This window comes from Dermacentor andersoni, chromosome 10 (assembly GCF_023375885.2).
Source record: "Dermacentor andersoni chromosome 10, qqDerAnde1_hic_scaffold, whole genome shotgun sequence".
Taxonomy (NCBI): domain Eukaryota; kingdom Metazoa; phylum Arthropoda; class Arachnida; order Ixodida; family Ixodidae; genus Dermacentor; species Dermacentor andersoni.
Window position 1 is genome coordinate 125876198 of NC_092823.1, and position 20439 is coordinate 125896636.

At 46.1% G+C, this 20439-nt stretch overlaps 1 protein-coding gene across 2 annotated transcripts in view; it reads left to right on the forward strand.

Annotated features, from left to right (window-relative positions):
• Positions 1-2752: 2752 nt before the first annotated feature.
• Positions 2753-20439, forward strand: part of LOC126544958 (NF-kappa-B inhibitor alpha-like) — a 37286-nt gene continuing 19599 nt past the window's right edge. For both annotated transcript variants that reach the window (XM_050192537.3, XM_055078031.2), the window contains exons 1-2: positions 2753-3044; positions 19685-19866. In XM_050192537.3, the coding sequence (XP_050048494.1) occupies positions 19701-19866 (166 nt within the window). In that variant the 5' untranslated portion in view covers positions 2753-3044; positions 19685-19700. The remainder of the gene's footprint in view (positions 3045-19684; positions 19867-20439) is intronic.

Genomic DNA, 20439 nt, shown 5'->3' on the forward strand with positions numbered 1-20439 from the left:
TTCTATTTTTGTATATTGTCTGAATTTATTTGTTAGTTTTCTTTGTATTATGTCGCCCCTGCTTATTCTTCTTGCTGAAGTGTGTTCTAAATGAAATTTTGAAAAAATCGGAGGACGCTTAAGCTTCGCTTTTAAGAGTGGAGCGCGAGAGCGTTTAACGAACCTGTTACTGCTTTTCATGTTTTCCGGCAAATGTAGCTTATGTAACCGTAACGTATACCGGGAATCGCTGGCTGCGAACGCAATGCACGAAGGCGAGCTTTCTGGTAGAAACGCGGTCTCTTGCGTGGGTCGATCTCGTGTTATTGTTTCGAACATTTAATATTTCAGTCTGAGAAGAGCTATCATAAAGGACATGCGCTGTCGGAGTTTTACTTTCCCGTTCTCAAAATTCCGAGGAATAACTGTAAAGAATCAAAGACAAGGTAAGAGCAACTTTGGCGGTAGAAGTGGTTGGCGGTAGACGGTTGGTGGTGGTTGGCGGTAGAAGTGAGAAGTGGTTCGGGATTAGGTCCGACATTCTTTTTGCCGAAGCGACGTCCAATGTCGACGCCGGACGCCAATGCCAGATTTTCTGCGACACTGGCGCTTTAGCTCGGGCCCAGCTCCGACGCGGGCTATCCAAATACATGTAAAACGCAAGAACGTTTTAATGAGATGGCCCCTGGACCGATTTTAATTAAATTTGTTGTATTTGAGAGAGAAAGTTACAGTCTAGTCACTGTTGGAAGCGGAATTTCGATTTAGGGCCTGAATTTTGTTAAAAGGCTTTCGGAAATTCGAAAGCTTCGAAAAGATAGCAGCACGAAGTTTACAAATTAATAGCTCTGCATCAAAAACAGATATCGCGGTTCTGTATACGGTATATGTAAGAAAATTTAAAGCGGACAAATTTGATATGTCAAGTTATATATTATGCGAATTTGTTACGTTGTGTACGAGGGTTCTGCAAAAGCTCTATTCCCATATTACTAAATTTTTCGAGATTCATGTGAAACATGTCAAATTTGTCCGCTTTAGATGTAATATTAGATGCAATTAACAGAATTGTGGTATCATTTATTATTGTTGAGTTGTAGAGTTCTAAATTTGATAGTATCGTTTTCTGAAAATTTGTTATTTTTGCCAATTTTTGATAAAGAACTGACGACCTAAATCGAAAATTCTAAACCAACATTCATTAGATTTTAAATCTTTCCTTTAAATGCAACAAACTTCGCCAAATTTGGTGCAGTGGTTACCGAGAAAAACGAATTCTCCTTTTACATGTATTTAGATAGGAGTCCCCGAGCTAAAGCTTCCAGGAAGCTTTAGTGACTGGTGGTTTCGAATTTTTGATTTAGGTCGTCAATTTTTTATTAAAAAGTGGCAAAAATCGGAAGTTTTCAAAAAACGAAACCATCAAGTTTACAACGCTGTGACTCAGCAAAGAAAAATGATGTAACAAATATGTGAATTTCATCTAATAATACATCTAAAGCGAACAGAATTGATATGTTACACATGAATCTCAAAAAATTTAGTAGTATGTAAATACAGCTTTTGCGGAACCGTTGTACACAACGTAAGAAATTCACGTAAGATATCATACGACATCAAATTTGTCTGCTTTCAGTGATCTAGTGGATTCCGTTTACAAAACCGCGATATCTGTTCTTGATGCAGAGCTATTAATTTATAAATTCGTGCTTCTATATTTTTTCAAACTTTCGTATTTTTGAAACTCTCTTTAGCAAAATTGAGGCCCTAAATCAAAATTCCGCTTTCAGCAGTCACTAGAATTTAACTTTCTCTCTCAAATGAAACAAATTTAATTAAAATCGGTCCAGGGGTTATCACAGAGAAACGTTTTTGCGTTTTGCATTTATTTGAATAGGCTGCGTCGGAGTTGGGCCCGAGCTATAGCTTCTTTTTAATGGCGTTAAAATTTTTAACCACATTGTGTAAAAGTTTCGCAGCATCTGCCTCCCCTTTAGCAGACTTTCAGTACACCAGCGCATAAATTTGCGATATACAAAAATGATATCGACGTTTACGGAAGCAAGGCTACGCGGTATAAATACAAACTTGCTTGAAACCACAGCGGCGCTGTTGACGCGATCTCACCGCGCCAGTTTCGGTTCGCAGAAAGCGGTGAACTCACCTGAACTCTGACTAATTTTGGCTGCGAGAACTCGACCAAATCGACCGCCGTTACAACGCTCGGATCGATGGTGCATACTCGCAAAGTACGCGATCCGAGGTGGCAATGCACACCGTTCGAGTGTCGCGCTGCCGGCTGCAAGGTAACAGAAAAAAAGAAGAATCCGGTGCAAATGCACAGCGAAACGTCGGAGAGCTTTCCAACTGCGCAGCGACGTTTCGTTTCCCAATGCGTTCGTTCGGCGGCTTGTGTCTTCGTTTCCAACCCGATAAGACGAGAACCCCGTGAAGTCAACAAGTCATTCCGGCCAAGTAAGTGACGCCTCCGCTTTTGTTTTAATGAAGCCCCCGAACCGTAGAAGAGAAGCGCGCGGATTCTTCGCCTTTTCCGGACCACACCATACGGCAGGGGACAGCCAACACAGCGGGTAGGAAACGCCAGCAAAGCGGGCGAGCGAGGTCGTCCATCCATGTATTGGAGAGAGCACAGACTTCCGGTTTTCCTTTTTAGAAAAAAGAAGCCACGTGACGTTGAAGCCGCGTTTCCATTGGTCGGAGCGTCGCTAGCGTCGCTTCCATTGGCCGGATAGGCTGGCCGTCTGGCGAAACGCCGGTTTCCTTTCCCAGTCGCTGCCGCAAGCCTCGTTGCCCGCCGCCCGCATCGAGTGGGGTTTCCCCCCGTTCGGGCTTGTCGGTCGCCGACTATGCCGAGCTTCATTTTGCGGACGCCGCTGCGGAGAGCCGATGGCGGATATCGACGGCTCTGTCTTCTGACCGAACGGTGAAAAAAAGACACGGCGAAACGAGGGAGCAAGGGAAGTAATCGTGCCCGTCTGAGACGCAAGGCGACTCGGGGAGTACTGTTCAACGTGCCAGCCTCGACAGTACGGATAACCCACGAGGTAAGGGACCCGCCGTGTGCTTGGCCCAGTTCGTCGTCGCTAGGCCTAAGGAAGGTGGCCCCCTCTCGTATCTTGGTGCCCGCGCCGTCTCTGATCGGTTTGCTTGCTTTACGCGCGACGCGACGGCCATGCCTTCTTCCGAGAGGCCTTCGAACCCGGCAACGTAAGAGAGGGGACGGACTAGCCTAGCCAGTGAGTGACCCGTCTGGGTAATAATAACCTCTCGCGATCGTCTCGGTTCAATCGCTGGTGCAGCAGCGTCCGGCGTTGCGTTGTGCAACAGAGGCTTTACGATCACGCCCTGCGAGAATTGCCCCGTGATTTTGAGCTGTCGAGGCGGCCACCTTCTTTTTTTTTTCAGTGTGGCAATCGCGGATTCGTTTGATGGTCGCCGAAATAAATGTCTACGTGTTCCCCTTCCCCACCGTTCCGTCCCGCTCTGACGTCTGACTCCCCCTCCCCCCCATCTCTCGATTCTTTTCTTCCCCATTTGTGGTTCCTATTTTTTGCCCCCTGAATCGCCACTACTAGCTTATCGATTGCACCTGCAGTCTGGCGTAGACGGCCGGACGCCCCAGGTCCTCATGGCTGGACATTTTTCTATTTTTGTCATCCGTCTTTTAAGATACAAGCGTTACTTTTCGAGATGTCACTCAGCGTTTTGCAAAGGTCGCCTCGAGTAGTTCAGTGACGTTTCCGTGTTTAGCCTTCCGCAAACTCTGTCTTAACCGAGTCCTTTGATAGAGGTCACAGAATCCGCGAGCGTGTCTTTCAAGTTCACAGTCCTGGCCCGTTTTTTCGGGGATTCCTTCGCCTGAATTAACTTACATCAACCACGACTTCTGGTGACTTCAAGCCGACCGCCAGTACTCTGGCAGATCGGTTCAGCTCACGTCGATTTCAGTTGGCGCGATGGCGTACAGCTCCACCCCGATGTTTCTCCTGCAGCATTTGTATGTATCTTTGCAGCGACAGAAAGCTTAACGTTTGTAGGATTTCATTGTGGCACGAGAAGGAAGGCGTGCAAAACGTGGGCACACACACATACACAAGAGAAAACGGTACGAACACGTGATCTTGCACCCAACTACCATTTGACGTGCTCGCAACTTCGTCGCTATCAGTCCTTCGGCAGCATTGGCGTGGTGCAATCTTCCGGAGAGTCGAACCCCCCCCCCCCCCCCCCCCGCCCCGTATATCTAGATATTGTCTTTCCTCGGAAGTGTCAGTGAACTGATAAGCAGTGCGTCCGTAAATTTTCCACCGTGACACGTACCGAGGGAATACCATGTTATCATATCTACGCGACGGGGTACTACTAGCAGGATTCGTACACCTCCTTGGAAAAACCTTGCATTTGAAACGAAATAATAACTCAAGGACTCTTCAAACTCCTTGTAAGAAAAAGAAAAATGCTCTCGTTCCTTGAAAATTGGGGCTAGGAGGTGACTTCAGCATAGCACTCCATCCATAGTAACAAAATCCGCACCTTGTGCTAGGCAGTGGACACTTGTCATGCCACCGTTCTTGTGGTTTTGCTTGTTTGGTTAACTTCGCGGAGTTTTGGCCCAAATCGAGACATTCGGCCCGATTGTGGCCAGTATTGTCGCCGGATGAAGTCGGACGCAACCGTTCCCGCATAGATTGAAAGCGTGCAGTGTGCCTGATTGGACATCAACTGCAATGGGCAAGTCGTCTTTGGAAAGCGACCTAACGAGCTTGAAGAGCGCGTTCAACCTTAATGGTTAGAGTAGAGTATCGTGCTGCTGTGCTTGAGGGACCGAGGTTTGAATACCGCCACCGGACCCGCATTTTTTTTGTTTGTTTGGCGCTGAGCCGTGCTTCCTCTCGAGGGCAGCAGAAGATAGCGCCATCTTTCTCAAGAACCACTTCTCTCTCTCTGTCATATTCTGCGCGAACCTTGTGGGGTTGCTAGGTTCTGCTATGTGTGTCCGGCGTACACAGTGTGAGGCGAAGGTGTTGCAGTGACGTGGAGTGCGGCTTTGCTCTCTAAATTTCGGCGCTGAGCCAGCCGTGCTCCCTGCAGGGAAGCAGAAATGGGGCCCCTTCCGATCAAATATATATATATATATATATATATATATATATATATATAGTTTCTTTTAGCTGCACCAAATTTTTAAAGATTACCTATGGCAGAAAGCACAACCCTAACCTTTGATCTAAATTACTCGATGAGGCGGCCATTACTTCTACGAGAAATCAAAATTTTTAATTGAATAATTACAGCAATTATGTTAATTAATTAACTTTTTAATTAGATACTTACCCTGTCTATTTCATTCTACGAATTATAGCCCCTGAGTAGGCATGGCGTATCCACTTGAAACGAATTCTTTGGGCAGCACCAGTTCCGAGATACTAATTTTCAATGTCTCCGGCGAAATGAATTGGCGTTCCAGTTACTTTTTTAAGAAACCGCTGTTTTATGCATTGAAGGACAAAAGTAACTTGAACACAAATGCATTTCAACGGACACTGAAAATTAATATCTTTGAACTTGTGCTGTCCTGAGAATCCGTTCCAAGTGGATACGCCGTGCCAGCTCGGGGGCTACAATTCGTAGATTGAAATATGCAGCGTGAATTAATTCATAAAACGTTAATTAGCGTAATTTTGTTAATGCAATTGCACATTTTGATTTCTCGAAGTAATAGCCGCCTCATCGAGTAATTTAGATCAAGGGTTATAATTTTGCTATCTGCCATAGGCAATCTTCAAGATGTTTGGTGCAGCTGAAGAAAAAAAAACACCCTGTATATATATATTTGATTTTCGTGAACCCTGACCAGTCCGAGAGGGACGACATGGCGTTCAGTTGCAAGACATGAGGGTTTAACGAATTGCGCAATTGAATTTGCCGTAGAACGGTAGTTACACGTTTTACTACGGAGCGGCTACATTTTCACGCCTCGGCTATTGGTTAACTCGGCCGAGCTTATCTCTGAGCCTCATGGCCTTGAGTACTATCACTGGTCGTCAACGTGACGTTGCGTTGACCCGGAGCCGTCTTGCAGTTTGCCAAGGCGTTTCCACGTGATGCTTCACCCGTACGCACTTGCCATTTCGTATAGAGCAACTCAGTTTGTCGGCGTTGGGGCTGCTTGCCTACGTGAAAAGACTAGATTTAGTCACATTGTTTAGTGCCGGGTGTACTTACACGAAGGGCGCACCAAATGAGCCCTTCCCCCAGTGCGCCGCTTCTGTTTTATGTGTATTTTTATTATTTACGCACTTCAAGCCGAAGCCGTTCCGTTTTGCTATCGTGTCTTATTAATTCGCCACCAGCATCGATAGACTCGAAACCAATATATCCAGTCACGTCAGTGGAGAATTCAAAACACATCCGCGATCCCTACCGTAGAATACCGATGGGATACACTCGGGTACATTGCGGGTAATCGTCAATATCTCCCGTGTTATATAGACGGCCTAGCCGTCTGTCAGAGGTAATACTCTCACCGCGGCTCCAGCCTCTACAACCGTGCTACAAAACGTGCGCCAGAACTCTAGAGTTTCTCGCGTCACCTGTGGGTGGAGAAACGAACTACATAGGACACTGGAATTTTCCGCGGCACATGGGGGTCTGTTCTCTCGCTCGCAAGCGTAAGGGGACGCGAGCGTCTGCTAGCTCCCGAATGTTTTACTATCTTATCCTATATTTGTTTGGTTATTGTATTTGATACGTTCGAGCTGGAGACAGGCAGCGCGTCGGCTCTCCCGAGGAGTGTACGAAGGAATCGGTCGGCAGAATTGCGCAAAGATCCGGCTCATCTTGCCTCCGTCTGTTATAGCGACGTGCCGTTACTCCGCTTTTTTTTTTTTTTTTTGTCCTTGTCCCCCCCACCTCCACCCCGAGGGGGGAGCTTGCGTCTTTCGCTCGTGTGACTAATCCGGATGAATGGCGTCCTGCTGTGCGGTTACGTCTGCTCGCCAGCGGCGTGCTGCAGAAGGCACCCACGCATGACTTCCTTCTGTTGCTGCTTGGATGTAGACCGGGCCCGCTGTGCCGTGCCAACGCCGCCGACTTGACTCCGGGAAATACCCCGCGAGGCCCTTTTTTTCTCATCTCTCAAATACGTGCGGCGTTTGTTGATGCCGCAGAATTTCCTACAAAGATTACCAGAGCGAACTCTGGAGCTAGCAGAGTTCGTCTGTGGGAGCTTACAAACGTGGCGCTGGTTCGACAAGCGTGGGAATTGTGGAGTGCCATCCTGGACGGTGGCGAAATCCGCCAACTTGTCAGCTCCGATAGGTTCAGAGGACTGGTACACGACCGCTGCGATTGAGTGCCATCCTGGACAATGGCGAAATCCGCCATCTTGTCAGCTCCGATAGGTTCAGAGGACTGCTACACGGCCGCTGCGATTGGCTCAAAGTGCAGCCTTTACAGAATTTGACAATGTGGCGGTATTTGACGATGTCCGGAGTAGCACTCATGGTTAGAGCATGGATGGGTTTTGCCTAAACCACGACCTTCTGGCTTTAAGACAGATTTGTAACTTTAGCGAAATTCCGTTACGAACTCAGCAATTCGCCGTGAATATATATGTATGCAATCTTGTTGGCTTTCTACGTTTAAAAAAAGTACGTTTACATTAAAATTTGTGGCTATAGAGGCAGGTGGTAGCGTATTAAATAAAGCCGCAAGAACGTCTTGAGCCACAAGCACGAATATTTCTTGACTTTCGGCTGGCGAATTCATATAAATTTGTGTCGAGTTGGGTGGCGTTGTATTAACTGTGTTGTCGCTTACTACATATAGGCTATGTGTTTGTGCGCGTTTTGTGTCTTGAGAGCAGCTGACGCGTTCTCCCAAGCAGTACATTCAGTTACGTTAGCCCCGGGTGAAAGATCGGCATCAGCGCGGTGTTGTCGGTCGCTGTCCTCAGTGCATTGTGCCGGTTTGGGGATATCACGCCGCGCCACACGCAGTTAATGCGGCCAAGCGCTCAGTGCCGCTACCACCACTTCTTTATTCGAGTCTCGCTGCTGTGTAGCAAGAGGGACGTTCCAGAATTTTCTTGGTCGCTACGCAGCCACGATTTGGCCTCCTCCTGCTCCTCTCCCGCGCTCCGTCTGCTCGCGTGCGAGTGCCGCAGCAGACGACGTTTGCACTTTTTCTTTTTTTCGCAAGACCACCACCAGCACGCACGGTGGGCTGCTTGCCTACCGTTCGGGGTTTCCCGGCGTTGCGAATGGGCGGGAAGTTGGCGGCGGAATCATCGCCACGTATCTCGGCTTGCTCTCTTGCGAAGTGGGTGTTTCTTTTTCTCTTTTATAATTCTATATAAAAACTATTCGTCGTCATCAGTAGTCTTGGGGTGCGCTGTTGAGGTTGCTTCGGGCGCGTGCGTATTTGGTCATCATCCGGTGGGGCGAGGGAGGAACGAAAAACTCGGCGATTTCTTTATCCGTTTTTTTCACGTGTCGTTGACCTTGGTTTCAGTTTCATCAGTTGGCCATGCGGCAGACCGTGATGTCCTTATCAGAGACCTTACGGCGTCTGCAGCTGCCCCATCTGTGTACAAACACAACCTTCCTTCTTTATTTATTTCTTCGTTTTCCTTGTCAGAGTAGGAATGCTAATGCGCTTGTGTACTTGGATTTATACGCTAACTTACCCAGGTAGCCGGAATTACTTGTAAAACTTGTTTCATTACCTTTGTAAAATGCAGCAAAAGCCGGGTGATAGTTCGAAACGTGTAGATATGCAGCTGGCCCGCCATCAGTTCGCTCGCGGATGCCGATTTTATACGCGATATTCGAGGCGGTCACGTGGTGTTGCTCAGCGTAGTTACTAACAGCGAAAAAAAATAAGACTAAATATTATTACGTCAAACACAGACAGGAAGCTTTTAGATCTATTTCTTTATATTTAATGTATATCATTTTATATTTCAACGCTGCAAAGCTTACACTGGGAAAAATCGGTTTCGTCTATTTCTTTAGCAGACCACGTTGGATGCGCCAGGCATACCTAATTCAGTGCATCTTGTAATGCATTAACGTCTGTCTTAAGACTAGACAGAAGACGCTTGAATGCAAAATTAGGTCATGCTTTTCAGGGAAGCCGCGTCGTAGATCACGTGATTTAAGCCGCTACGAGCGCGTTTGAAGTTTTTGCTGTCGTTGTTGTGACTTGAATCTTGAATTAGGACATGGCCTGCTTATTTTGTGTGCAAGAAGCCGTAGTTGGCTTCGTGCGGGTGCTCCAGCGAGCCGATATTTTTTTAAGCATGAACCAAGGTCGATCCAAAGAGGTCTCGAAGTTTCGGGGGAAAAGCAGTTCAGAGCAAATTGTCACCAACATCAGCAAGGGTTGTTATGGGAGCAGCGATTGAAGCGCGACTATGTTTGGAAGGAACAAACTGGGAAAGGAAAAAGCGTTTCTCAAAGCGAGACAGAGTTAGATGTATGCAACGAAACTAAAATTCCTAATCAAGTTTTTATATGCGTGACGAGTAAAGAAAAGACAACTGGATATTATTTTATTATCAGCAATAAATGCCTTTTTTTTTTCAGAGCCCATAGACGTTAACGCCGCTGTGCCGCTATCACTTGCAATGCAGTTCTTGAAGTGTGCAGAAAGGCGTGCTCGCAAAGTTCACCTGTTACACCCCCCTCACACGCTGTGCTGTTTTGCTTGTCGTCGTTTGTCTGAATTTGGTGACGCGGGTAGCATCATCGTTTCATAACCTGTTCAGTCAAAAATAGTGAGTTACGACCGCCAGATAATTGTTTACTTTAGTTTTCGTGCGACTACGCAGGTCGACGGGCTTGGCGTCCGACGATAGGACCAGCACTCTGCACATAAAGCATTCGCCGGCCTTGTTCTGTGCAGGGGTGCGATAACGACACCCGTACATCTCGCCTTTTCCTGCGTCGTTTTCCGCGCTGAATGCTCGAAACGCCCATCAAGTCAAATATGGCGGTGCATTTGAATATACAGCTCTAATGGCAGACCACCAAAGCCAATTTCGCGCCTTCGAGAACAAAATGACGTCACTTTTTTTTAACGAATATGACATCGGAGTATTTTTTCTTCCGCCGGAAGTACTCTCTCGTAACACAGATGGCGCTAAGCTCCATGAACCGCCATGTTTTGAGCGTATGGGCTTCTATGGAAGCTTCGCTACCAGGTATACTTACCTTGCATGAAATGCCTCTAGCTCCCGTCGTCGGCGACCTTCAAGCGACCCCGAGCCAAAAGCCAGAGCCGTTATCCGGACACTCGCACAAGAACAACCGGGCAAGTCGCGAGAACGAAACGAGATCATCCGGGCAACCCGTCAAATCTTGCGAAAATGCGGTCTCTGGCCCCCAACCCTTTGTACAGGACCGCATTACACACGCTAGTTACTGCCCAAACAAGTTGCAAAAAATATATTGCTCCCGAGTCCTTCCTAATGTTTGTTCTCAATATCACTCAAGCTGTAAATTCTAGTACGATGCAGTTTTATTTGTCACCAATAGCGACGTTCAAAAGGCAGATGCAGGGCACCGTACACTTCTTTGTCATCTTTTGACTCTGAGACAGGGCGTCTGTGCTCTTTTAAACGCCAGCGGTCCGCGAGTTCCGCGGCGCGGGTTTTGCGTCGCCTCGAGAGATGGCGTTGTTGCGAACATGCACTGCACCCATTTTAATATGGTAGCTGGTATCATCTCCAACCAATCTGCTTTTATCGGTTGCCATTTCAAGCTTACATCTACTATCGATTACGGGAGAGCAATCAATTCTTTTTTAATTCAGTATGGAGACGAGTTTGCTTTTAGTGTCTTTTGAATGACAGATGCGGCTTCGTGTATCAGCTTTTTCATTCTTTTTCTTGATGGATTTGGACAATGTTAATATTAGGACGTGAGCAAGAATTCTGCTTCCAGCAGTCGGTAGAATGGAGCTATCTCTCTCCCTCTCTTAAATTCGACCAATTACATTCAAATCGGTTGAGTCGTTGTCTAACTGTAGCGTTTCTGCGTTTCGCATGTAACAGTTCAACAGGGAAATCGGAGTGCCACTCTGCGAACGCACGTACGTACGTGACGATGGCGGCATAAGCACATGCTTTCGTGCAGGAAATGGAGGAGGAAAGATTTTTTAAGGAACTCGTCGAGTCGACTCTGCTGCGAATTGCTGATGAATGTATGAGCGGACGTTCCCCATGACAACGGCTGCGTATTTTACCCGCGCTGAGTCTCTCTTTTTTCTCACACTTTTACGTCCCGCTGCTTTCTTTTGTCGACAACGAAACTGTGCATCGCACTTTCTTTTTGTAATGTGTCTCGTTCGGTTCCCGTGTGCCCAATATGGCTGAATTGGGCATCGCGAAATGGCCTCTATAGTTGGTCGGCTTGCTTCCCTAGTTGCACTTTTCACAATTGCCGCCGCCTTGCATGCATTGAAAAACATGGATTGCAGGTAAATTTGATGCATATGTGGCTACAACATCTGATATATAGGTACTTGTTTGGTGTGTTCCAACCATTTTTTAGATTATAAAATTTAGCTTATAAGCAGGTTAGATTATAAATCAATCTTGCTTTAGTTTGCATGTAATTGTTCTTTTATTAAGCTCTTCAATCCAAAATAAAATTGCTATAGAGCGATAGTTTGTCAATTTATCACAAAGCGTGTAACATCTCGCAAGTTGCGTAACCGTCACTCGCCTATCGCAGCTTCGACTTTTCGTATTGCTTCGGGTTTTATTTTGGCAAACTTCCTGCGAACCCCCGAAGGCTAGGCTTTAATGGAAAACTGGCAAGACACTCAAAGCATAACATTTCATTTTTGATACGCCGAATGTGGTGCCTAAATACTGTTATTTAAGCGCTGGAGACTCATAACTGGAGCACATAACTGGAATCTTTAACATGCTGGAAGGAGTTTTCAGTGTCGGATAGTTAGGCAAATCAATTGCTAATTAAGTGATTGCCGTACTAATTAACGTTTTGCTCAATTATCATTTCGCGCTTTTCTTCGTACAAATATTCTCTCCATGACCAGGAATGAATGTGTACAATTTCTTTTAATTTTCTTTGATGCGAATTGGTGTGCAGGCTTCGTGGGCTAAGTTCGGAACCCTCCGAGTGTATTAGATGGAATACTGGTAACTGTCGGAGCGCCCTAATAGTTTAGTATATACTATAACGTATGTTTATATGAACGAATTTTGGCTTCCGCACCGGGGAGGCAGATCCGTAATGACGTCACGATACAGTAGCCCACCGCGGCTTCCACTTGCAAGCGCAATCAGAAAAAACGCGTTACCCTTGCTTATTTTTTTTAATAACGGGCAACGCCGTACCTAGCCTTATTGCCACACTGTGTCATCAAATGTCATGACGTCGATAACATCGACGCTTAGTCCGGAATTGCGTGACGACTTCCGTGGCAAATCATCTTATCTTTCCCAACCTTCATACAACTTGCTAAGCGTCATTCTGAGTGCGAGAACCAGATGGTAGGGTTCCTGCAAATTTGGAATTGTCAGTATTCCCTAAAAGTGACGCTTAAAAAGCAGCACAAAAGTATTTGGAAACTCAATTTTCGTTAATTTAGAGGTAAATCTTCGATTGTTACTGGATAAAACAACGCCCAAGACTTCGCTTAATTTCGCGCCGAAGCCTCTACGTCAGCGTTACGCCACAGATTTCAAACTATATGCTCGTATGTATACATATCTTTTATTCAAGTACCCTAAAAGCCCATGCGGGCACTACATATGGGTGTTGCATTAAATTTCACATCTGCAATACAATGCATGCTACTTCGGCCGTGCTGACGCCGCAAAATTTGCTTATCGAACCTTGCTACCTTGTAAGGCTTTGCAAGTTTTGGAATGCGACGTGGATTTTCGCTGCCTAGAAACAAATAACTAGATCCGAAATGGATTGTGAACGGCTACAAAGAGCACGAATGACAAGCGAGATACCACGACGAAGGCCCTGTCAGCTGAAAATTTATTTTATCGCGCTGGTGAAATACCACTGTGCAAACAGAGACCTGCATATTTTGCTGGGCCTGTTCTGTGCTCACCGCTGCACGGTTCTTGCGCGAATTTTGCTCGAACACGTGGGAAACTTCTCTGACATAAGCTTCTTGCAGCTTCCTCCAGCTTCTGCAGCTTTCTGCAGCTGCCGGCAGGCGGCGACACAAGTTCATGCTAGCGCCGTCGCTAGAGCAGCTCGCATCCCCATAAGTAAAGACAAATTCGCTCTTTTTTCTTAAAAACAAGACAGTTAACTGTGACTGGTATTGTACTAGACGACGTAGGCTCCAAAATTCGACGTTTCAACAATTTTTTTGCAAGAACAGTGCAGCGGTGAGCGCAAAAGCTTTTTCGAACTGGCGCAGCGAAATATGCAGAAACCCTGTACAACAATGTCTCCCCCAATTTATAGCTTGTAAGGTCCGCGCTATCTGGAAGCAAAGTTTCAATTGGAAGTGCGCCTTATGATGTGTTCCCTAGCGCCATGGGCAAGTCACTAGCGCTTTTAGAAATACGGACTTCGTCAGCGGCGCCTGCTCTAACATTCACCCCCACCACCACCTGCTGCTGCTGCCATTACCGCCACCTGCCTTTTCGCCATATGTCATCCACCAACTTCGCGTGCTGCCGAGTTTACCGTTGACGCAAGTGCGAGCACAACAGCCGTTGGCCTTGGCGGCGGAAAGGGGGCGAGAATCGAGCGAAAAACGGGGAAGAGGGCCCGGGAGATCTTCGGTGGTAGCGGACGCCGCAGGATGGGGGGGGAGTCACGTAATGCCGTCGCTATGTTGACGTCTGGGGTATTCCGGCAACGCTGCGGCGCCGTGCCTCTCTTATCGAAGTGCGTGCGCTAGCGAGGCGTCGATGAAAGCCACTGCCCCGCCGGTGATAGCCTTCACAGTGTCCTGTACTTTTATAAACACTCAGTAATGCTCGGAACATCGGCTCCACGCTCCTATTGATTAGTGAACTGTTCATGCTAGAGCATGAACAACTTTCGCCACGCGCTGCTGTCAACGTTCGGCTGCTACCGCATCGTGCCTGCACCTTCGCTACCGCATGACGTGCGATGAACGGAAGTTGACGTGATCCTAAACGTGGGCGGTAAACTGGACGTCTCATGCAACACGCGCTAAAAGGTTTGTTCGATTCAGAAAAAAATGCACGGCACCACAAACGAAAAGGTGCAAGGGGTGCCAGTTGAGGTGTGCCGGGCTGCACCCACTCGCTGCAAGGTTCAAGGGTGCACTGCACTGCGGCGGCACCTTGCCTTGCCTACCGTTCAATCGAGCACAGGGGTGCAGGGTGCACCGCTGCACCTCGGGGAACCGGAGGCCTAGGTGCAGTGCACCGTGAATAGCTGCAGAAGGTGCAGAGAAACTTGGCTGAATCGAATAGACCTAAAGCAACCTCCTCCGTAGTAGTGCCTAGGCAAAGTCATATATTCAAGGAGCAAAAGCCCCCAGATTTTCACTCTCACGCCTGCGTACAAATGTCGGGCGGTCCCTCAAATGACCGTCTCGTGGCAAACTGGTATCGAGTGGGAAAGCGGCGCCCCCTATGTAACCCCCTCCCCACGTTGTTAGAGCGTCAATCGGTAGGCATTGGAAAATTACAGAAGGCTATGCCCGGAATTGAACCTTGCGGGTTAATACAGAGGGCACAGGATGTAAGGCGTCAGGTAGCGCGGAGGCGGCGTGATCGATAAGGCACATTGTATCCTTGTTTGTTACATACCCCTCTCCAAGCATATACACTACTGTTCTTTGGGTGTCTTCATTTTGCTTCGACGTGTGTGGATGCAAAGGACTTCATTCGTGGCACTGCTGCCCTTCCGCCAGACAGGATTGAAAGAAAAAAGTTTTCTTTTTTTACTTTGTGCAAATGCACAGTTAATGAAAAGCTTCGGCTAGAGTGCGTAATTTGAGTGTTCTTTGTGCCTGGCAAGAATCATGGCTGCCTGTGCTTCAGATGTAGGTCCTGGTTGGCTAGAAAGGTCTGTACCCAGCGTTTGAGTGTTTCCAGCAGGTTTGCTGTGCTCGGGAGGTTTTTTGCACCCACGTCATTTTCTATAAGCAGCAGCTTTTGTGCTACATTTCTGGCTGCATGTCAGAATGCTGTAATCAGGTGAAACCGCAATTAATCGGGGAAAGCTAACTTGTAGCGCTTATAACACAAGCTATTTTATTGATTTACCATACTTAGGCTTTACTTTGTAATGCTTGAATTTGCTGGTATAGCCTTGGGGAAATGGGTTCACAGAAATCGGTGCCTCTGTTCAACCATGCATAGCCAGCCATTGTTGCAGGAGAGACTGGAGGAAAACATTGTGTTAAAGACAGCTGTTGGGGACAGAGAATGAAGACAAAAACTGCACAACTGTATTGCTGTGCCAGGAATTGCAGGCTCCATGTGAAAATGGTAGCATTGTATTGCCTTTTGCGTCTTTTTTTTTTTTTTCTCCTTCGAAATCAAGCTTTGTTTGGTCCTCGGGTATCTTTGGAAGACATAACAGGGTGGCTTCTTTCTCAATTCCCCCCCCCCCCCCCACCCCGAGTTGCAGCATTTCTATTGCAGTAAACACAAACATTTTTTTTTTCTATTTCCCACACTAAAATATTGGGGTGAAATTGCAGGACTATTTCCACTGTGCTCCATAGCTTTGCTTTCATAGACAATGTTCAGATAAACCAACATAGTAGCTGCATCCAAGACTTCGTTCATGACATGGTTCGCAATTGCCGCATGTCATGCTTCTAAATTTCATGGTTGAATTGTGCTTCATTGTAGAAGCTTGTCACTTCATTAGAATGATGGACCGACCATTTGTTATGTTATAAAGTACAGGTGATTAACAATACCTATCAAGGAACGAGAATTCGTTCTGCACGGAAGCTTAAAGGTTTTCTACTGCACTTGCTCCCTAAATGTCTTAAAGTAGGCATTAGTTTTTTTTGCTATGTGCAGTTAAGAGAACATGTTTTTTAGTTGTACTTCATTGTTTCACTACTGGTAGTAGAGTGGTTTCTATTGGAAAGAATGGGGCCTGCATAAAAAAGGGGACGTATGACTGTTGTAACCGTCCCTCTGGTGTGAGGACCCCTCAGCAGGGCCATACGGGTAGTAGGAGATAGCAAAAAGGAGGTGAGGGGAGCGGATAAAGGAGGGGAATGGGCCAGCTAATGGCTGAAGAAAGGTTCACACTGGATGAGCTGATCGGAGGCTTTACGTGCTTCCGTAAACCGGAGGCATGGAGAGGGTGTTTGTGCTTATGTGAAGATCCTGGGAGGAGAGAGGATATCCTCAATAGATTCATGAGGCAGCTGAATCCTGTCAAATGTGCTTGGTAACCGGGTTCTCATCGTGTCGAGGCTGGGCAAAAGTACAAGGGCTTCATGCAGTATTTTACCCTGAATTTATCAAAAATAACATTCCTTAGCTCGTTAAATTCTTTGTGTTGGCCTTAGAAGTACATAAAAGGTTGTAGAATATCTTTTTCCCCATGATGATGCCCATGAACCCAGGACAGGTAACACAAACTCTGACATGCAGCACTCATAATCAACACATCACCAAGACATTGCATTAGTACTTGCATAACTTATGCTACACTTAATGCTTTCAGTTTTCTTGAGGCAGCGCATCTTTCGTTGTATTCCTTCTCGCATTTGCCTGCTCAGATCTGTTGTTGCCCCTCCGGCATTGGAATGGGAGCAGGGTCATTGCTAACGCCACCATGCGGTACGTTATCTTTGATCTGGATCTGTCCTCTCCCTCATCCGACCTATCTCGCCTCGCGACCTTCGGGTCTCCCCCACGCACCAAGCGTAATTTCTATCGGTTCCGAGGTCATCTTGGCCTGCATGTCTGTGTGTGCGTGGCATTTCACTCTACTCTTTCCCCTCTCTCGCTCCGTCACCTGTGCTGTGGAATGCACAGAATAAAGAAACACATGCCCTCTGCCCAAGTAGCTCCCCCTCTTCGCCCACTTAACCTATGGCCACTTTGAAACTGAGTTAACAAAGGTCAACGGGCAGCTTGTTTCTTTGGCCACGCTTCGTTGGCTGCTGTAGTGGCTGACAGGAAGCCGGGGGAATCCCCAGTTGAAGAGGGTTGATTGGTTCAAATGCTCTGTTTTTCCCAGATCTGGTCCGTTCCCCTTTATCTCTCTCGGCGCAGCTTAATGCTGAGGTCAAAGGCACTCGAAGGTGTGTGTGACTGTTCTTTTGTTGTTGTTCTTGCTTCTTGTTGCATGATTTTTTTTGCTTGCTTGTTCAAAACGGAATAGCCTTTCTTTTCTTTTTAATTGCGAACAGGTCTGGCTGCCGTGTGGTGCCACCATCCAAGTGCACGCCCCTTTTTATCTCACCTAGTTCCAGCTTAATGCAGAAGTCGATTACTCTCAAGTTGAAGGACCCGGGCTGTTTTTCTGTTTAGCATTGCTTTCCATGCTTCTACCTTGCTGACCAATTCGGCCTATGCAAAGCACTGACTGGTTTTCAAGACTGAAGCTACTGCTTGTTTGGTGTTGATATTGGGGTTTGTTTTTAAAGTGTGTTGGAAGTTTGTGAGCCAGAGCATTTGCCAGACAGATAACTCGGGAATTCCGTGTTTATCTTGCTCATTCCTGCAAGTGTCAAAAGTGGGTTTCCCAAGCCCTGTTAGTGTGGGGTTGTTTGCTTGCCAAAGGCTTAGCTGCTGATATGAACTAAGCTTGCCAAGTAACAAAACGCAGTGAAGTAATGATTATGCCTGGGCATCGTGACTTTAAACGGCTGGCAGAGACATAAAATAATAATAAGATGTGCATACTCACAGCCGAATTTTCATTCAACATGAACACTTAAACATGACAGCCGGCTAAAGTACAGTTAACCACAAATGTTTGCAGACCACAGGATCCCAGAAAACGTTCAGTTTTCGAGCAGCCTGCAACAGTAGTAAAACTGAACATCACAATGTTGTTCACATAGACTGGTAGAAGCTGTAAATGCAAATACTAGGTAGCATTGTGAGGCTGCGCAGATATTCAGCTTTTTCTGAGATTTTGTGTTCCGTAAAATTTTGTGGTTGACTGTGCATTAGAAGACAAATAGCAAATGTAGATTAGCATTGCCTAGTGATCACACAAAAAAAACGAAACATGGTAGAGAAGACCTATATAAAACCATGCAAAAACACACAAGAACCAAGTTAAACGTTAAAGAAAAGGTACGCATCATCAGTTCGCTTTAGATTACACACGTTTCTTAGGCAGTTGAACTTGGGCAGTTGAAGGAAGTCTGACTTATACCTTTTTGTTTTCAATTGGCTTTGTTAATCTACATTTGCAATTTGTCTTATTGTGTACTTTAGCCTCTTGTCATATATGAGCATTTGCGTTAAATAAAAATAATCATCCATTTATATCCCAGCTATGAATGAAACCAGGCAATAACTTATCATGTTATCTCAAGATCTCTAGTTTTGTTAATTGTAAGACATTTTTCAAAGGAGTATATCATGTAGTTCTCAACAGTGGCGGAACCAGGGATGTCACTGGCCAAGGCCAACATTTTAGACTAGTACTGTCAAAACATTATTGTGCTCTGGCTCTTGTTCAACCACTGTCGCTTGCCTTGTCTCCATCTTCCTGTGATTTTCTGTCTTGTTTGGACTCGTACAGTCCTAACATTTCGATACTCCCAACTCGCTTAACATTGTGGACTGCACTGCATTTATTGGCTAAAGGAGGGCAGGCACATTATGTTGTCAATAGGTCCCACAGGGAAGCATGGACTGTAGCTTCAAGTGGGCAACGTGTCAAAGCTGTGGGTAACTTTGACAGTTCAAAAGTCCCAAATCAGAAATTTGAACAGGAACAAGGCTTTGCGGAAAAATAAAGTCTTGCCAACTGAATGGTTGCCCTGACGGAGGCAAGTCCGTTTTGTGAAACGTTGGCCTGAAGTTTCCCTTGTAAAGGGCTGTAACGTGAACTGTCTGTTGTAAATAGTAAAAGTGATGTATCCATACCTGCCAACTCTCCCGAATGTTTCATAATGTTTACGAATTTGGGCTTGTTCTGTGATTGTACCAATGTTGCATCATAATTTGCTGATGATTATTGTTTCCAAAAAAATTATAAAAGGTAAAATTTTTAAGGCACAAGGTTGCAAAAACCACATGCAAGAAATTGTGATGGTACTTGCACGGCCTTGTTGCAGTGGATGGCATTATATGCCAGAGGAGTACTTGTGTCCAGCAAGTTTATTTGGTGTAGCTTCTAAAGTAGGTGAAACCAGCAGCAGCAAATTTACTGAAACAGTAACTGTGATCTTAAAACAGTGGGTTACTGTCAGTCTCTACTTTTTTAAGGTTGCGGCTACTTGTGTTGCTGTGTCTAAAGATAGATCAATAAGTTGGTGTGTACTTCACAAGAGGTGTGTGCTCAGGACAAAGCTCCTAAGATTACCTGCTCTGCCCCCACACCTACCTTGACCTTTAGACGCATTTGTGGGATTTTTTAGCGAAGTTACAAGTTAACATTTTGGCAGGTGTGTTTGTCTGCACTTGACTGTGCCTAAAATTTTGCGCTGCTGTTGGAGATAATCCAAGGCTATTTCAAACAGGTCCTTCCTTTGTGTCATGCAGAGAGAAGCCAAGCACAATGAGCAGAAGGACGTCTGCTGGACCTCGGAAAGCGGGGGCGTCGGAAGGGCGTACAGACCTGACGCCGTCGTCTCCGCCACTGTCGCCGTTGAAAAAGGATGAACGCAAGTCCCTGACGGATTCAGGATACGATGCGGGCTATACCTCCATGAGCTGTTCCACTGGTGAGTGGAGCAGTTGTCCATTCTAAACCTTTAGAATTAGCTAGTCATAGAGAGTTGACATTTGCTGTTCAGCTGAGTTGAGATTACCTTAAAGATGAAAGTGACATCACTTAGTATGCTTTACCAAAGCATGTGCCCAGCACAAATAGGGATCATGAAAGCACAAGTCGTTATGTCCCTTGACTTTCTTAGCATTAATCTGTGTCATAAATAACTACTCTAGATTTTCTATCTATTGTGCGCATTGTGCCAAACATAACTTGGTCAATTTGCTGCAAGCCATTTTAAATAATTACCCAGGTCGTTTACAAGTACTCTCCTGAGATAAACTATATGGACTGGGGATTCTGCTATAGACTATTTTCTCTCACGCCTATGAATAGAACATGAGATTCAGAACTGCAGTTCAAACTTAGCACTGTGAACTGTTCAGTGCACTCATCAATTACAGTTTGTGCATCTGAATTACAAGTAAATTCATTATTTTAGCAAGCCTGTGGTCCATATACTTTTGTTCAGAGATGTGTATTTTCCCACCGCAGGGTAGTAATATTCTCATTTGTCCACAGCACT